The sequence below is a fragment of the Panthera onca genome, chromosome F2 (genome assembly GCF_046562875.1).
Source record: "Panthera onca isolate mPanOnc1 chromosome F2, mPanOnc1 haplotype 2, whole genome shotgun sequence".
NCBI lineage: Eukaryota > Metazoa > Chordata > Mammalia > Carnivora > Felidae > Panthera > Panthera onca.
In genome coordinates, this window is record NC_138356.1 from 15,644,480 (window position 1) to 15,663,287 (window position 18,808).

The following is an 18,808-nucleotide window of genomic DNA, read 5'->3' on the forward strand; positions in this document are numbered from 1 at the left end:
ATCTCTTTTCTATTTTTTGTTGTTCTTTTACATCTCTCCACAGAATGACTACAATTATTCAGAGCTAGAGACTAGCAAGGTCAGCCTGGTTAAAATAAACTTATTAAAAAACGTATTAGTCCCTGATATTTCTTGGGTCTGTTTTTATTATTTCCCACATAAACAGCTAAGTTAAAATATTTGAAAAATACTCTGAATATAACAATGAATGCACTTTTAGGAAGAGTATCAGAAAATAACAATGTGTGTGTGTGTGTGTGTGTGTGTGTGTGTGTGTGTGTTTGGGGTGGGGGAAGACAAGAATGTGAGGATATTCAGACAGCAAAAGTATTTTCCAAATAACTCGCTATTTGCAACCAAATCTTCTGTCACCCAACATGCTCCTAGTAGGGAAATAAGGAGACACAGTAATTCATCTGTGTTTTAAAAGTTAATTTATTGAATTATTGTTGTAAATAAAAGATAAGTAGAATTACAAAGCATTTGCATTTCTAATCTAATGCCTTTTTAAGATTTACTTCCTCATAAATCCACATATATACCATTTTAAAATCAAAAGATATTAAACGAACAATTCAGAACAACAGTTTTTTTATAACATACAGCACTTCCCTTTGACTAAAAAATATTGTTAAACATAAGCATTGCCAAATTATCTCCTTTTTAAAATTGTGCAGTAGTTTTTTTCACAAATTAAATTCATCTTACTCAAGAAAGTATTATAAACAAAATAAAGGCTTCGGCTAAAAAGTCCAAACATCAATGATCACTGATTTAGATTAACACTATGAAGCAAAGTAAGTAATAATTGCGTTAGAGAAATAGTAGAGAGTTTTATGTGATTACTCATTATAATTTAAAATAATGCTACAGGGAATGTAATCTTGGCTTGCTAACTTTTTCTTAATTGAGTATGTGAATATGAATACCTAATAATGCAGTTCAAGTAAATAATAGTTTGCAATATGGGTGAATTTAATAGGTTAAGAACAGTGCATATTCTAAAGGCATAGAGTTCTTATTTTATCATTATTGACATTATTTTATACTAAGATCAAAACTTAAATAATTTTTGTGCTTTGATCTTTGAAATTGGTTTTAAGGTTCCACTGTTAAATTAGAAGTCATTTACAGGAAGTGTTACCCAAATTATTTTTTTTGTGAGAAAATAAACAGAAGTAATCATGCAGATTTTGAGTATAGAAACTCTTTTACCTTAGACTTGTGACCCCAAACTTAATGATAAAATGGAGAAAATATAATTAAGTGTTCCAGGAAAGCCAGAACAAGGCAGACAGATGTCCCCACATGGGTTGCTTAGCAGTGTGCCTTATTTTAGTAGTAAATAGCTTTTTTTCTTAATATCTTCAGAGCATTAAGTTTTTGCCAACTGAATGCTTCGTTACTGTTAGCCAATGATATATAAAACAATATTATTATTCATTTCCTTTAATTTGAAACTAAGGGAGGGGCTGTAAAAATGAACAAAAAAAGAGTTCTTATGATATATAAAATATAGTTTGTAAAAAGATTCTGGAGCCTCAATGACTGTGTTTGGTTTGCTATTTTTATCATATAATCACAATACCTGATGTATATGTTTTATTGTGCATAATTATGCACACGGTAATTTCTCATTACAGAACACGACTCTGGAATGACTGATGGAAGGTTAGTTAGAACTAGTGGTAAATCAGAATTTTAGAACCTTTTTAAAGAGATGAATTTATTACTTCCAACGACACTTATAATAAATTGGTTGTGTGCGTGGTTTTCCCTAATAAATTGTGGTTCTTGAAGAGGGGTAATCCAGTGCACAGCCTCATGTCTAGAATAGAGGCAATGCTCAATAAATGTTTGACTGAATAATGAACTATATGATGACTAAAAAAATATTCCCTTTAACAAATACATAAGAACAGTTTTTAAAAGGTGCAACCTTGTTCAAGTACCTCCTTTACAACTTTATGTTCGCATCTTGCATTACACTTTTCAAAATAAATTCACACGTCTCATTATGTTTAATGCTCATCATGAACCCTCATTTCAAAAAGGCCTTATTATTTTTTTATTTTGCAATTAAGGAACCGAAGCAATGAGAAGCAAAATGACTGGTCGATGATAACAAACTAGTCATATCACAGCTAGAATCCATGTCTTTTAGCTTATTTCTACATGACATTTTTTTTTCCGATTCATAAACACTCTTTAATTCCTACATGTAAGCCTGTGACATGATTCTGGTTTGGTTCTACTGCCCATTCCTTTTATATAATATTTTCTCAACCCTTTTGTTTATTCTTACTTTCTATTCTAAATTCCTGGACACACTTTGAAGTTAAGCAGAAATCAGAAGTGAATAATTTCCCATGCTCTCTCTGCTGTAAGACAGAGTATACTGCGGAGACAAATGGAAGAATATGGTAGCTTCTCCTTCAGGGAATATGGTGGACTAGTTGTCCTCGTAGTACAAAAAGAATGGGCTACGCTTTGTGGCAGGCAGAAGATAAGACCTAGGGCCTCAGTTGGGAGTGTGTGTGAAATCCAAGACTGCTGCACCAAGCCAAAAACTTGCAAAGGGAACATCCTTGGTTGGTGAACTAGAAAGAAACCTTGCTCTAGATTTGCCTGACTAGGCAAGACTGACTAGATTTGCCTCTCTCGGTGGTGGCTCTGGGAAAAGAAAAAAAATCCCCAAAGCAGAAAGTCTATCCTGTCTATTCCTTATCACAGAACTGCTTTGTAGCTGATTTAGGGTTATAACCCACATTACCCATATATTTCCCATCCCTCATCTCCTCTCAAAGTACTCAAGCTGAAAACTTAAAGTGATCTGAGTTTGATAATAACATCAGTACTCACACAAAAGAAACTCAACTTCTCCCCAAAGGAATGAACCTTAAAACTCAGGTCTTAAAAATTTTCCAGAGATAAAATTCCAAGGAATACGGGCTCAATAAATAAGCCATACTGAGTAAGAGTTAAACTAACAGACACAGAATCAGACCCACAAAATACTAATGATTTAGAAATTTCAGATACATAACATAAAATAGGTTTCTTCATATACTTAAAGAAATGAAAGAGGATATTGACTGTATGACAAAGGAAAAAGACATAGAAAAGGACCAGGCAGATAGGAAGAACAAAATTAATCATTGAACTTAGCAAACTCAGTGGGATCAGAAGAAAAACTGAAAGCTAAGTTGGCAGCTGGCACCTGACTCAAAATCAACCCACAGAAAGGAGAGGATCATAAGGATCTAAGGATGGAACATAACAACTCTAGAACATCTTGGGGAGAATGAAGGCAGTCACAAACTGTGTGTGTGTGTGTGTGTGTGTGTGTGTGTGTGTGTGGTGTGGTGTGGTACCATGGTTGGGGACAGAGTCTGTGGCAGCCCAGGGTGAAGGATGGCTGCACACGGCAGTGGGAAGACAGGTGGGGGTAGAGTTCCTGCTTTGGCCTCTCCCCCAAATTAAGTTTCCCATGGATACAATTTCCATCGTGGGGTGAAGAGGTCATTAAAACACTGTGGGTGCATGTTATGGAATACTAAACAGCAGTTAGAAGAAACATATTAAATATACGTATATATCTGTGTGTGTGCATGTATGTGTGTGTGTGTGTATGTAATATGGATAGATCTTTAAAAACATAGGGCTTGATAAAAAAAGACGGATCTCATGTATAGAAAAAGCACTTATGTAAATTAACCTGCACATAGGTAATATGTTTTATAAAAATACATACTAATAAAAAGATAAGCATCAAACACATCAGAACGTTTATGATGGGGAGGCGTATAATGGTGAAGATTAGGGATAATAAGATAGAGTAAGTAGATAAAGCCAGAGAGGTGTTGCTTGGACAAATCATAAGTGTGTACCATGAATAAGAAGGATAAGGAGTAGGATTACTCAATCCTCTGAGGTGAAATAAGAAGCAAGAAACAAACTCCATGGATGAGTTAAAGAGCAGATTAGGTACACTGTGAGAGTGAGATCTATACCAATTACCTAGAATATAAATTAGAGCTAGAAAACATGGGGAGAAAAGGTCAACCAACATGGAGTATCGAGTGGGATGCTCTAATACAGACTCTGGGAGAGGTATTATTCTGACATTATGGCTGAGAATTTTTCCCACCTGATAAAAGACACATATTCTCAGACTCAAGAGGCACTGTGACATGCAAGCATGATACAGAAAGACCAAGAACATCAAAGACAAAAAGAACATGTTAACACCATCAGAGAGAAGAGGCAGACTACCCTTTGAATAATTAAACTGACGGAAGGCTAACCTCTTGACAGCAGCAACAGAAGCCTGAAGACTATGCAGTATCTTCAGAGTGCCGTGAGGAAACAGACTTGTGCGCATAGCAAAGTCATCTTTTAAGGATGAGGGCAAAAATAAAGACATTTCCAATCAAGCAAAAATCAGAGTTTAGACCAGCAGAACCTCACTAAGAAATGTGTAGAGCATGTACTTTAAGAAGGAGAATACGAATGCTAGAACATGTATTTACTATTAAGTATTGTACTTTATAATGTTATTTTAAAAATCAATCGCCTTTTAAAACCAATAGCACAATGCTGAAATAGTAGAAGTTCCAATCATGCCATACAAATTAACTGAATTTTATTACCTGCTTTTCCTGATTATACACAGTATCATCATTTATGTCAGATGGCAAATAATCACTTGGTACCCTGAAATTAGAAAGCTTTGAATCATGGACACAATGCTGCGTTATGGCATATAAAATTATATTGCATTATGTAATCAATCCAAATAAGCTCCAAGTCCAAAAGATGATGTGTCAAGAACAAATCCTGCTATCTAGTTTCTCAGTTCACATAAATGGAAGCATCTAGGAAAGAGTTCATTGCAGTGCTGATATAACCCTTCCAGTTTACACTGAAACCAAACACTACCATGTAATGATTTCAACATTTGCTCCTAACAACAGACCTAATACTAATGTCTCGGGCAACTGCTGAATATGAATAGGTTTTGTGTGTTCTTATACATCTTATCAGTATCTAACTGAACATGAGTGGTCTTACCTAACAAGAAATTTTGTTGCATTGAGCCATAGTATACAAAGTAATAAAGAACATTTATGGATGATTAAATATTGAAGTGAAGTTGAAGCATTTAATCTACTGCAAAACTCATTTAATGCAAACGTACTCAGGCGCTATAGATATTATTGATATTACACTTGAAGGGAACATTTTCATCCGGTTTATCTCATGAAAATTTCATTTCCTTCTTCTCTGAGAATTTTGCATTTGTTAGACAGTGTCCATTTCTAGCACAAATTTCCAGTTGTACATAAAGTGTGGTTTTACATATTAGAAAAGAACATGAATGACTTACAAAATCCCACAGTGCCAAATTTATTGCGGTACATTTACTATGACAGGTGAAAATCACAGTATGTAGAAAAACATAAAAAAGCTATTTTGAGTTTATCATTATGCTTATTTTGATGTCCATTTTCATGTCGACATTCTATTTTATTTTATGATAGGTTTTGTGCAGACTGGACTGATCACAGATCAAATATAAATTGACACTTCTTAAACAAACAAACAAACAAAGCAATTACATTTGCAGAAATTCAAAACAAATTGATAAGCCAAGGACATTTAGGTTAGTTTTGATAGTTCTTTTCTTTCTTTTCAGCTTCTTTAAGATTTTACCTTGTACCTAAATAAAACATCAGAGGCTGGATGCCGAATACCAAACAGAAAACGGCTGCAGTTTGCTTCTATAGGTTTATCATCAATTATTTCTAAATCAAAATAAGTTAAAAGTACAACCAACAATTGCTTTATTTCAATAATTGCCAAAAATCGGCCCGGACATTTGCTGGCTCCAGTTCCAAATGGCATTAGGTAACACTTCAGTTTTTTTCCTTTTTTGAAAAAGGTGGTTTTCTTCTTACCATCTTCTACAAAACGATTAAATCTGAACTCCTGTAAAGAAGAAATAAGGAGTATGAAAATTAAACATTTACATGAAATAGTTTGACCTCCGTTCCACAAAGTTGCCAGCTCTTCTTACAAGTTGCCCTTCTTACAAGGCCTCTCTGCATCCAGCAAATGCCAGAAAGCAAAGCGTGACCAAGTGCAAATCATGTATGAACTTTCAAAAATCTCAAATGCTGCTAGGGAATTACTTCTCCTCTATCATAGTGAAATGCACACACTGATAGGACTTTTCTTCCTAATTCGTATTTCTCTCTTAGGAAATAGATACACTTAGGAAACTCAGTGTAGAGGTCATCTCTTAGTTTTTGTTCTCTAAGATGGGTTCTGACTGATGGGCCCTTGGTGGACTGATGTTCGGTACAAGGTAAGGGCTCCTGCACTGGCCACCATTGTTACTCTGGAATAATGGCTCTTATTGGCCACAGGAGCTGCCTAATATGCTTTCTCTGCTCCTTCCCAGTTTGCTACTGACGGATGAGGGCTGTGAGCTTAGGATCCAGTGCTTATGTCTGGATTAAATGGACATAAAATGAAATGTGAAATCTATATAAGGCACTAGAGAGGAACTAAGCCACAAAATTGGTCTTGCTTGCTTTTGGACGCTGTACTGAATTTCTCTTATCACACTTCTATTACAATGGACTCTCTCTGGGTTAACTCTAGGGTTGTAGGTATTTCTGATATGTTTTCATACAGAAGTTACATTACTTGTCACAGAAAATTGTAGACCTGGTTTATCTATGGTGGTTAGCCTGGCATTAATTTACTCTCGCTTGAGTTTCTGAGAGGAAACTGAGTGACCTTATTTCAGCCCATGGCAAATTAAGCCATTGATTAAATTACAGCACGTGGCATGCATGAAAACGACCAAGTATTTCCTATACTTGGTGTTCATTAGCATTAGACCTGCTCAGCACACAACTTTGATATGAACTATATGAAGTCAGAGGTAAAGCAGCAGGTCAGATTGAAAGCATTTCACATTGCAGTGAAAACCCTACAATATGTGGATGGATTCTGAATCCATCACAAATCATCTAATTTTCTCACTCAATATTAATGTCATCAAAATAATTTCTTTTAAAAGTACTGGGTTTGTCCTTACTCACCTAGATACCTTTTGTGATAAATACTCAATCTTAGAAAACACACTTTGGGTGGTTTCAATTCCATTTCAACTTGCAAGCTGATGCAATCACAATGGCAAAATTAATCTGCATTACAACACAAGTATTCCTGGCCCCTAGACAGTTCTCGGATGTATCTGAATAGGATCTAACCAGAGCTGAGCTAAAAATATCTGTGCATCCTTGTATTAATGACCAAGGACACTCTTGTTGACGTGCATTTTGTTCCTGGAGAAAGAGTTACAATATGGTACTCTCTCCCGACGACTTTTTCCATTACTGGCGCCCAAGCCTGCTTGCCTGAGTTTAGGACTGCCGCTTCTTCCTTCTCACTGACCAATCTGAGGAGAGAACCCTCCACAAGAGCTTCTCACATAGCCAAGTCAGTTCACGTTAATTTACTCATGAGATGATTTGTTGGAAAAGGTCTCACTGTACCTGCACTATCTAAGGCAGGAAATACAAAAGGAACAGTTAGCTTGGGTTACAACTTCATAGTGTCCAGATTATATAAATAAGCCAATAATTGCTTTACTTCATGGCTGTTCTGTTCTTCCTTGTGAAAGTGAATGTGCTCCCCTCCAAGAGGCCAGAGGGGCAAACATATAATGTGCTGCCCAGCCCTGTGACCTGCAGGTGGTGTTCACATTCAATTCCCTCAAATTTCTAGTCAATCAGCAATGATACTCTTCTAGTTTTCTACCACCTTCTATTAAATTTCCTTATAATAAACATCATAGGAATTCTTATTTAGTTGTTTATATTATTAAACAAGAAGAGAAAAGGCCAACTTCTGTTGTTCTGTTACTACCACCAAGCTCAAAGGACACATGGGCATAGGTATATTTTTGAGTTAAAATTTATTTTCAGTTTGTTTTCCATTGTCAGGGCATGGGGAACTAGAGCAGAAACCAATATTAGGAAAGGCCCATAGCAGATACTAGAGAGATGGTCTGGTTTTTACCAAAACGAGAAGGGGTATAATAGTCTCACCTGTAATATTCTGTGGTCACAGTGACAAAGAACAAAGTGTGAAGAACTCAAGATACACACATTCATTTGGAACAACTTAAATACAGGATTCATCATGTTGACTTAAACTCTTTGCAGTAACCATAACAGGTCAGCACTTCACAACTAAAGAAGGTTAATTAAATGCAATAATAATTAAGTGGATGAGAATAGAGAAATCATTTTTAAAAAGGTATGACACTGTAATTCCCCTTACTTCTCTAATCATTCTGTGGTTGACTTCTGAACATCTTTCTTCTGCTGAGGTTTGTCTAGGCATCCATCATGGTAATCACATGGCTGTGGCCACTGACAGATTTAGGATAGGGTGTGTGGACAAGTGCTACAGGGGTAACAACTGTGAGGACATCTGATAGAAGTGCCTTTCTTGTGAAGAAAAAAAAAAACAAATGTTTAATCACCGCTTCCCTTCTGGACCCACCTATATGTGAATAGTTATAACTGCTGTGGCCACCAGGCTGAAAATGGAGCTAACCAACAGGAATGGTAGAGCCAAGAAATCTCAGGAGATTGGAGTTGTTACGCTGTCTTATTGATCTCTGTATTTTCGAAGCACCCAACATAGTGCTATGCACATAGTAGAGGTTCCATATATGTTTGTTGAATTAATGAATAAACACATGATTAAAGTATATTTTAAAATCAATCTTCAAGCTTTTGAAGAAAACACAGATATTGAAAGAGTAAATAAACATGTAGAGAATGAAGCATAGATGAATATTCAGTGTTCACAAATAGAGAATGGTATAATAGTACTAGAAATCAATAATGGATAGACGATACAATTTTCTAGACAGAAAACAGTTTTGGTGCAAGTGACTGAGGACCATTGAACTCTCTCATTGGTATTCTCCAAATATTGTGTTCAGTTGAGTTTAAGAGATTTTTTTGAGCACTTCCCCGTATGTGAAACATTGAAGTTGAAAATAAAATGTAGTCTTGTTGAGGTAGGTGACATACAATACAATCAGATTTTGTATTCACTCAATCATTTTGGGTATAGGAATCCAGATTAGAGAAAAGATATGATTTCTTAAAATAAAAACTGCCAGTGCTTTGAGTGGATGACTAAGGGCCTGGACTCTTGCCCCAGCTTCATAGTCAGTACTCCTGGGAGCAAGACGACAGAGTTCTTTTTATCCCCATAACTTGGGTTCCAATTAATTTATACTAGGTTGAGAGAGTGTGCATATCTCTTCCCAGCTTTGTGTTTAGGGTCTTCATATTAGCAACGTGAAATCAGCCATGTGGGAGTATTTGTATCGCAATAATTGACAAAATTAGGGCTTTTCAGAGTGCCGTGCTGGCAGCACACCCTGGTTCCAACACAGTAGGTATGAAGGCCAATGTACTGGTATGGCAGAAACCCTCTCAACATGAGGCACCTAGCTCTGAGAACACAGCCATACGATAAGGCCAGTTCCCTACACTCTGCGCTCTTAAAGACAAGAGGCTTTTAAATTTCTCGGTCACTCATTACGCCCATCGCAGTGCTTTTGGCATCACACATGCTCAGTATACATGTGTTTCCTTGAAGTATACGGATGGCATCATCTCTATACCAACGTGAGATACAGACAAAATATTAGAGTACGTCTTCATCTGTTATGGCCAGTATATTTGTAGAATAATGACAATAATCAGAATAATCAATACAACAGTTTTAACAGTGATTCAGAATTTATACAAGGGCTTTCAAATTCGTTTATCACTGTATAATCCCTACACCTCTGAGAATGAGGTCAAATAAGGTCTTTCAGCCTCAGAGCTTTGGGTGTGCTCCAATGGCTTTGTAATTACTTTGTTTTTCTTCACTGTTACCTTACTTTAGGAGGCGACGTGGTTGCGATAAAGTGTTACTACTACCTTAAGTGTTTGCTGTTTCTTCCCTATCACTCAGTTGTGTCCCCAGGCTTCCTTTTGTACCTCACCACCTCTGGCCACAAAAAAACCAACCAACAGACTTTGCTCCAATAAACTAAGCAACCAATATTCAGGAAAAGAATAATTCTTCACACAGAAGTTACACATTGGTAGCTTGTAGACCCAGTTAGGTACCAAACACTTTTTGTTTAGTCCGTGTTGTGTTTTTAAACATTATTTTTCCAAAAATTTAAAAATTCTTAACTTTACCCAAAAGTCTATTTTCTGAGTTTAAAAAAAAATTTATTACTTTTTTAAAGGCCTCAGCCATGCCAGGTCTACATGCTTGTAAGAGCTGAATGTTAGTTCAGAAGTAAACAAATGGTTTTATTTAGATGCCTCTTGGGATCTCCATTCTCCATAGTTCTTACCACCCCTGATAGTCTTGCTACATTTATACACAAGACACTGCATCCATTTGTTCTAGTTAGAGGCATATTTGAATATGTAATATTGATTCTGATTTAATATTTTAACTTAAGTATGTTTTCACTTTCAGAATATTCATCCATCCCAGCATCCCCTTATTTATTCACCCTGTGGACACCCTCATGTGCAAGGTACTGAGAATGCACAGAAGGCAATGATGTGGTCTTTCCCCTTCTGGAGCTTACAGCATATGGGAGCACAGACAAATAAACAAGTAATTGGAAAGCAGCAGGTGGTATGCACTATAACAAAGTACAACAGACCCCACAGTGGGCAATGGCAAATTCCCCGAGGAATGAGGTGGGAATCAGGAACACTGCCAAAGAAGAGGTGATTAAGGGTGATTCTTGTGGAGTAATCTGGAACCTCTTGAGTGGACAAGTAAGGAGGAACATTCCAGGAGTAGAGAGGTGTATGAAGGAAGACAATGGACTGTTTTTGGAATGTAATATTCTCGAGTCTCTTGGGCTTGAACATCCTGAAACCATGCCTCATTGGGTAGGAAAACCTATGCTCTGCTAAGACTCTTCAGTCTCTGTGCCCTCCAAGAATAACTATACTTATATTTGGAGCGAGTCTTCTTCAAGTTTCTGGCCTAACAGCTATTGTCTGTTTTCTATATCTAAGGCCGGGTCTTCCCATTCAAGATCTACAGGGCACAAAAGGCAGTAAGGAATATGAGCCTCTGAAGAGCTTCTGGGCCAGTGCTCTTAGTGACAAATGGCCAGGGACAGAATTTCCCAGGATTTTCTTCTCTTTTTTTACTGTCAGCGGATGGTAGTTTCATACGAATATCTGTTCTATGAGCATCTACAGCATCTCTTACTGTCATTCTAAGTTGATAAAAATGACAGGAATAAATCTATATGCCTGATAGTGGTAGGTGCTCAGTAAGTGTTTACAGAATGAATGATTAAGACCTTGCCGAATAATATAAAAATGGTTCTGAACCATACATTTTTCTGTGTCAATAATGACCAGCATTCCACAACTAATTTCAAGAAAATAATGTTGGCAAAAAAAAAAAAAATAGCTAGTTAATGGTGGTAATTTGGTAAACATTTATTATTTGTTGATAACTTTAATGTTGATTTTATTATCATGATATGAATGGTAAACTTAATGACTAGTAGAACAGTCACATAATGAATATAATAAACACAATTTAAATAAAGAAAAGAAACTACAGACAGAAACAAAATTTAAAAATATTTTTCCGAGATTAGTTATTATTTGCCCTATTTACTGAATATCTATGTGTTGATATTCTTTTTTTTGATATTTACACATGTGGAGACAAAGCTAGTTGTCTGCAGAATGCTCACTCACTCACTAATACCCTACTTCTGATTTGCTGTCACCATTTATATATTGCCTCTTCTTCTGAAACACATAGAAATCATATGCACACTTTCCCTCTCACTTAAAACATTTTGCCTTTGCTGATTAAACAGATGCACTTTTTGCATCGTAGTTGGAGTCTATCCTCTTCTTATTAATTTCCAAAACTCAACAATACTTTAATCTAGCCTGGCTGCAAACCTCTAACTTAGAAACTGGGTTTTAAAGTGGTCCAGCTATAAACTGCCCAAAAAGAGCACAGAAGTTCACCTTTCAAAAATAGTACTTTATATACAAAAACCACTATGGCAACACCATTACTTCATGAGACACACAGGCAGAATATGACTGCATTCAATTTGCATGCAGGTGGTGAACCTCTGAAGTGGTATTAAGGGATGAGCCAGGGTGGATTAATTTCCAGTCTTTGATATTCATTAACTCCAGCTTCAGAAAAAAATACAAGGAGATGACACAATTACCCTCAGAGCTTCACCCGGGAGCAGCAGCTTTACAATCTGAAGTTCGTAATGCCATCCTGATTTATCAAAAAGGGGCATACACCTTTGGTAAGAGGTGAAAAAGTATATGGGCTTAACTATGGCAGTGATGGTATTTGATTCTGGGACAGTCAACCCCACTCTGGAAACACTTAGCAAAACAGTCATTATCATTTATTCTCTAAGCCACCTGTCAACAGTTAGCCCTCTATGGTTTTCAATAATTCTCTGCCAGGCAAAACATATTTTTTTGGCCTACAGGTAACGATAGGCAAGGTACCATGCCTATTTTGTTTGAAGAAGGTAGCATTTAGTCTCATCATTCTATTTCTATTTGTAGATCACAAAACCTTTGAAAGAGAGATACTTAGGAAACACTTCAGTAAACAGGAAAACTTTCCCATTGTTAGAAGAAGAGAAGTCATCAATCCATCTCAAATTCCTTCTGGGACAAGGTGGAAGAAGCAAGCTACAGAAAGAGAGTATGAGGCCCCTATCCCTCTGCCCCTTTCCCTGTTCACGCTCTCGCTCTCAAAAAAAAAAAAAAAAAAAAGAGTATAAGGAAGAGGAAGAGGAATGTGCTTGCAGTTATCTAAGAAGTAGCAATGATGCGTGTTTACCTCTGGAGCTTCAAAGATTTCCGGGTCATAGTGTAAGGCTGGAGGAAAGATGGCGACCAAGTCCCCCTTTCGCAGACAGTAGTCCTGCGGCTCTGAATGTATAGTCAAATCTTCTTGAACAAAACGGAAGATGCTTGAGAATGAGCATAGTCGTAAAACCTCGAGAATGGTGCTTTCTGAAGGACACAAGCAAGCAACAGCTTATTAAAATACAACTGCTCCTGAACAGTGCACTCAATTGCCATTAAGCTCATTACCAATAGCTCTGATTGAAAACAAAGCCCTTTCGTAATCAGATCTGTTGAGCACCAAGAGGTAGCCATGGTGGCCTTTCATGGCCAGAGTGAGGAAGAGGCAGGGGAGATAGCTGTGACCTGGCCCTAATCACAGAAGGCAACAGTGGTGTACTTGGGCAGAGAGCCATTAACTAGGCTTTTTGTAGGAAGGAAAGGTTTGTAAGAGAGGAATGCTGTGTTATAGGTATATCCTTTGGACATTAAAACCATATGCCCGTTCAAGTATGGTGCTGGTGGGTTATTTCACCAACCTTTAGAACAGCTACCTCTTTAAAACCAGGCTTGGACAGTTAACAACCACTTAGGTAGTTCATAGTAAAGTAATTGTAGTAGTGCTTTCTGCGATGGCTTAACACTTAATATCTTTTATGCTAGCTGTAAATAAAATGTGGGTCAGCATTTGTTGGAAAAATTTCAAAGTAAAAAGACTTTTATAGGATTCAGAAGAAAACCGTATTTCCCTCAGCATCCAGGGAAAATAACAGTCACCATCCTAACCTGGAAGATTCCAGAAGCTGAATGTCCTTGCTTTCCCAGTGGCCTTCACCTTTTGCTCCTAGCACGACAGATTTTATGGCTAATTTCCGGCAATTTATCCTGGCAGTTTGAGGAGGAATTCCTTTGGGAATAATATGCATAATTTGCATAAATCATTCTGATAGCATGCATATCAGCATGTAGCTCCTGTCTAGGTCTGCATCTCTGCCTTCATAATCAAAACTGACTATGTTTTCACCAGCGTGAATGGGTCCTAGAATATAAAGCTTGATTCTTTCTAATCAGCAATGTGAAAAAGAGCTCCAAATTGAGCATTTGTCCCCTTTCACATGGTAACAAATGGTTGTGTTTATGGTTTGCAATTTAGAATCACACACACACACACACACACACACACATACACACACACACACACGCATCCCAATTTCTCAGTGTTCAACAAAGCTCTGCAACATAGAGTACTCTGTTATGAGATTATAGCAATGCACTGGTCAGTGAGGGCTTGCATCCGCTAAAAAATAAAAATAAATGCTATTTCACTAAAACTTAAATCTACACACAGCTTGCACAAGGATATCAAGTAGCTTTGGGTGCCTTCTCCCAGGATGTTTTTCCCTAAGCATGCATTTGTCTGAAGAAATGAGGCTGCGGTCAGCTCTGTGTGGCCAGTGTGGTGATTCAATGTGACATACAGTGAGGCAGTGCATATTCTTTTGGACTGCCTTCGTTATTATAATCAGGCAGAGTCAAATCGGTTTGTTGGTGATGAGGCCAGAAAAGAACTTTGGTTTTGGAACATGGACTCTACCGCAGATAGCCACAAGGCACCTGACACGGTGGATTTCAGCCGGCAGGACACCACTGACCAACATTTCTGTGCTGAAAAGCAAGGGTCGGCTTCCCATGTACTGCTGCTGGCTCCATTGGCTCAAGAGCAGAGTAGCATCATTTTGGCTTGTGGTGTGAAACGGTAGCTGACATATGTAGCAGTGAGGTTCACCCAACAAGTCCAGTAGGGGTGTGGGAAGAAGAAAGACAAAAGCAAAAATAATTGTGGGGCGGCTCTGTAACAGGGCAGGCATTTACCAGTCCAAACGACACGGTCACATCCGATTGGCCGATGTGCTTGAGGGAAACATGGCAGCTTGCGCCCACTGCAGTATCACAAATGACAATTGGGCAAGCATATCTTATGCAGAAGTTAATCACAATAATGGAGCACAAAGTGTGGCTTAGCGGTCAGATCGTAAATGACAAATCTGTTTTACCTTCCAGTACCAGTTATGTGCGCAAGACGAGGTTGGCCATCGCTCTGAGCGATCATGCTGATAATCATTAGATGACAAAAGTAATGAGTTGCATTATTATCAACAATGGAGAGGAGAGCTTCCGTGGCTCTGTGTCACAACACACAGACACAAAAGCCAGCAGCTTTCCCACCAGCCCCCGTAAGAATGCAGGCAGAGCTATATGTTGAGAAGAATGACAACTGCACAATAAAAAAATTGCAGCCTTGACTTGTAGTTGTCATAGTTGAGCAGACACCAGCCAGTGCCACTGACGGACCAGCTGGGCCCTGGGAGGACTTCCATGCTGCACCAGGAGGTACAGTAAATTATCCTGCACGGTAGAGCAACATCTGTTTCTGTGCTAGTGCCGAACAAACAAGGCAATTTAAAACATACCAAGGGATAACCAAGCAACAAATGAACATGACCCTCATTTTTTTCCTCCTTCTCACACACGAGGTGTTAAACTTCATTGTGCAAGCACTCCACGAAAGAGAGGCCAGGTTGGTATTTGATAAGGTGTTGTCAGAGAGATTTTGCAGATTTCCAAAATGGAAAGAAAAAGCTTATAGTATTGTTATTCTTAGAATCTTCCTTCCCCCCTTCTATCGTCATTTCTTTTATACCAAAGCTAGCACTCAGTTCTCAATTCGCTCTAGAATTAAAAAAAAAAAAAAAAAAACTTTCCATATACTTATAAATATTCAGTCTTTAAACCTAATTTGCTATACTTAGTTCACATGCCTTCAAGCATTTGTCTTCCAATTTCCACTGAATAAATGCGTACTAATGAGAAGTAGAGCAAGCTGCTGAGGCAAAGCTGGGTGACTTGGGTCTGGCCTGCCACCAGCTTGTTATCGGCGGGCAAATTGAGTTAAAATGAAAAGTCTTGTCAGCTGAAATTCAACATGGTAGCCAAACAGCAAGCTGTCAATCATCCAGCCAAAACAAGGGACTGTAGGTAATAAAAGGTCATTGTGATCATTAGTGCACTTGGCTTTCGTACGCAAGTTAATTTTAATTAAACATGATCTCTATCTGTAAATGTTTTATAAAACTTATTGTGCATAATGGATTGTTAATTTATACTAACATTTAGCAGGTAATAGGACCCTCTACTTCTGAAATGCATTGTGGAGAAATGGCTATCGAGAATGCAAATATTTTGGGGATAATTTACACCAGGCACCACAAGGTGCCAACGATTCGATTGTGATTAAGATCAGGCTGCCTGTGTTTTATTAAGAACTGAGCTTTACTGACCAGTTCACGCCACGAAATTGGATTACAGAATTCCCACCATGAACTTACAGTGCAGAGCCTGAACCACCTCCTTCACCTGGCTAGGAGAGATTTGTTTCTCTTTTCAGGAGCTAAAAATATTCTGATTAAGTATCCCTCTTAAGCAGAAGCTGGGGAATGTGTTGAGCTAAGATGCTTTACCACGTAACTGTGAAGGAAAATGGCAAATGAGAGGAACTGCTGGTAGGAAGAGGCATACACACTTTCTCTTTTGCCCTCAGATCTCAATTCTGGCTGTAATAATTGACAGATGATTCTCATTTGCAGATTTAAAGTGCTGAAGCAGCTCATGACAATCAATAATGCATGTAACGATGCAAACACAAATAAGCACATCCAAGTTTCTGCCTCACACTTAGGCCATGTCTGTATACGTGGAATGAATGTACTGTGACATGGCCAGGCTGTTAATTTGGGTCATCTTAATGATCGGTGCAGACTGTCACACAGTCTGATTAGCCATGGTGATCCGTGGATAGCAGTGATGGCTGGAGTGAAATGGACAGCCAGCCCCTGCCACAGTCCACTGGGGCTGAACACTTGGGCGGTCTTACAAAGGTGTATGAGAAGGGGGGACAGGAGGATCTGCAGGCAGTGTTCCGGAAGGTATGAAGAAATGGGGTGAGGCTCCGGGTGTGTGTGTGTGTGTGTGTGTGTGTGTGTGTGTGTGTCCATTTTTACATAACTGCTTTCAAGACAGGTAAGAAGGTAAATTAGAAATTGCAGTAATCAGATCACTTGAAGCAGATAGCTAATTTTGGGCTCAACAACTGCTTAATATATTTTAAATCAAGTTAGCAGTATGTCTGAATTGGTACAAATGTCTACTTTCACTCTGCACTGAAGACACAACATTTGGTTTTCTGCTAAAATGTGGAAATGTAAATTCAACACTCATTTGTTCAATAAATGTTTATGAAGGTCCTACTCTGCTCAGGGCAGTAGACCACTGCTGCCAGGAAAAAAAAAAAAAGGAAACACGGTTTTCTTGGCCTTCATGGTTTGGCCTTCATGGACACTGCAATATGGGTAGTTCAAAGTTGGGAAGTGCATATAAACAGGAATGTGGGGCAAGATTCTAGAGAAGATTCTGCACAATTTCTGAGCAGACACCTCTAAAGATGGCATTCATAAAGTCCTGGAAACATAAAGGCAAAAAAAAAAAAATCAAATTCCTCTTCCACACATTAGCCCTTTAAAAATATTTAAAGACAAATGGGGTACCTGGTGGCTCAGGTCATGATCTCACCGTTCCCGAGTTCTCAAATGAGCCCCACGTCAGGCTCTGTGCTGACAGCTCAGAGCCTGGAGCCTACTTCAGATTCTGTGTCTCCCTCTCTCTCTGACCCTCCTCTGCTTGGGCTCTCTCTTGCTCTCAAAAATAAACAAACATTAAAAAAAAAAAAGACAACCATCGTGTTCTTTTTATTTTTATATTATTTTTTTTACATTTATTTATTTCTGAGAGACAGAAAGAGACAGAGCACAAGCAGGGGAGGGGCAGAGAGAGAGGGGGACACAGAATCTGAAGCAGGCTCCAGCTCTGATCTGTCACCACAGAGCCTGATGCGGGGCTCGAACCCACAAGAACCGTGAGATCATGACCTGAGCCAAAGTCGGACGCTCAACCGACTGAGCCACCCAGGCGCCCCAATCATGTTTTTAAACTGTGTGTCAGGGATGACATGGCCTCAGTCTCTTGGCATCCTAGATGAATTCAATTAATCAATGTGCCTCTAAAAGTGTGGCAGAATTGGGTGTGGTGTTTCAATCAGGAACGTGGAAAGGAACTACTTTCTTTACCTTGCATACCAGACTTCTATTCATGTTTTGTCGGAAGCAGAGGAGCAACAGATTTTTGAAATCATATCACCACTGACTCGTCTTAAGCTTTGTGATACCCTACAGGTTATCAGCTCTGGCTGCCCATCAGAACCACCTGAAATGGTATTAAAAAAATAAATGTTCCATTCCAGACCAATGGAATCAGAACCACTGCATTAACTAAACCTTTAAATGAGTGGTTTTGAACCTTGGTTGCACATTTAGAACCCTCTACCTTGGTTGCACATTTAGAACCCCCATGGGGAGCTTTTAAAGCCATCAGCCTGCACTCCAGACCAATGGAATCAGAACCTCTGGGGGTGGGACCAGGTATGAGTAGTTTTTAAAGCTCCCCAGATGATTCCAATGAACAATTAAGTTTAAGAACGGCTGCTTTCAACTATTCTGCTAAGCCACACATTTCCTCATCCTGTTGTTATGCGGTTGATTTTTGACCTAAGTATAGTATTTTGCCTTCTCATTGTTTCCCTTTCAATTCCTGTTTCCAGTATTCATTATATTGTCTAACCCTCTTAGCTTTGTGCTGAACTGAAAATTTGATATACATCCAGATCAGTCTTTTTCACTTTTTGACCAATGTTTCCTTATATTACCTATGAA

General features: G+C 38.3%; 1 protein-coding gene across 3 annotated transcripts in view; it reads right to left on the reverse strand.

Moving 5' to 3' along the window:
- Nucleotides 1-417: 417 nt before the first annotated feature.
- Nucleotides 418-18,808, reverse strand: part of CYP7B1 (cytochrome P450 family 7 subfamily B member 1) — a 175,618-nt gene continuing 157,227 nt past the window's right edge. For 2 of the 3 annotated variants that reach the window (XM_060610626.3, XM_060610627.3), the window contains exons 5-6: nucleotides 12,979-13,154; nucleotides 418-5,991 (exon numbers count right to left, since the gene is read on the reverse strand). In XM_060610626.3, the coding sequence (XP_060466609.3) occupies nucleotides 5,704-5,991; nucleotides 12,979-13,154 (464 nt within the window). In that variant the 3' untranslated portion in view covers nucleotides 418-5,703. Of the gene's footprint in view, nucleotides 5,992-8,126; nucleotides 8,271-12,978; nucleotides 13,155-18,808 lie in introns of all 3 variants that reach the window. The other variant, XR_009603468.3, reaches the window with a different exon arrangement.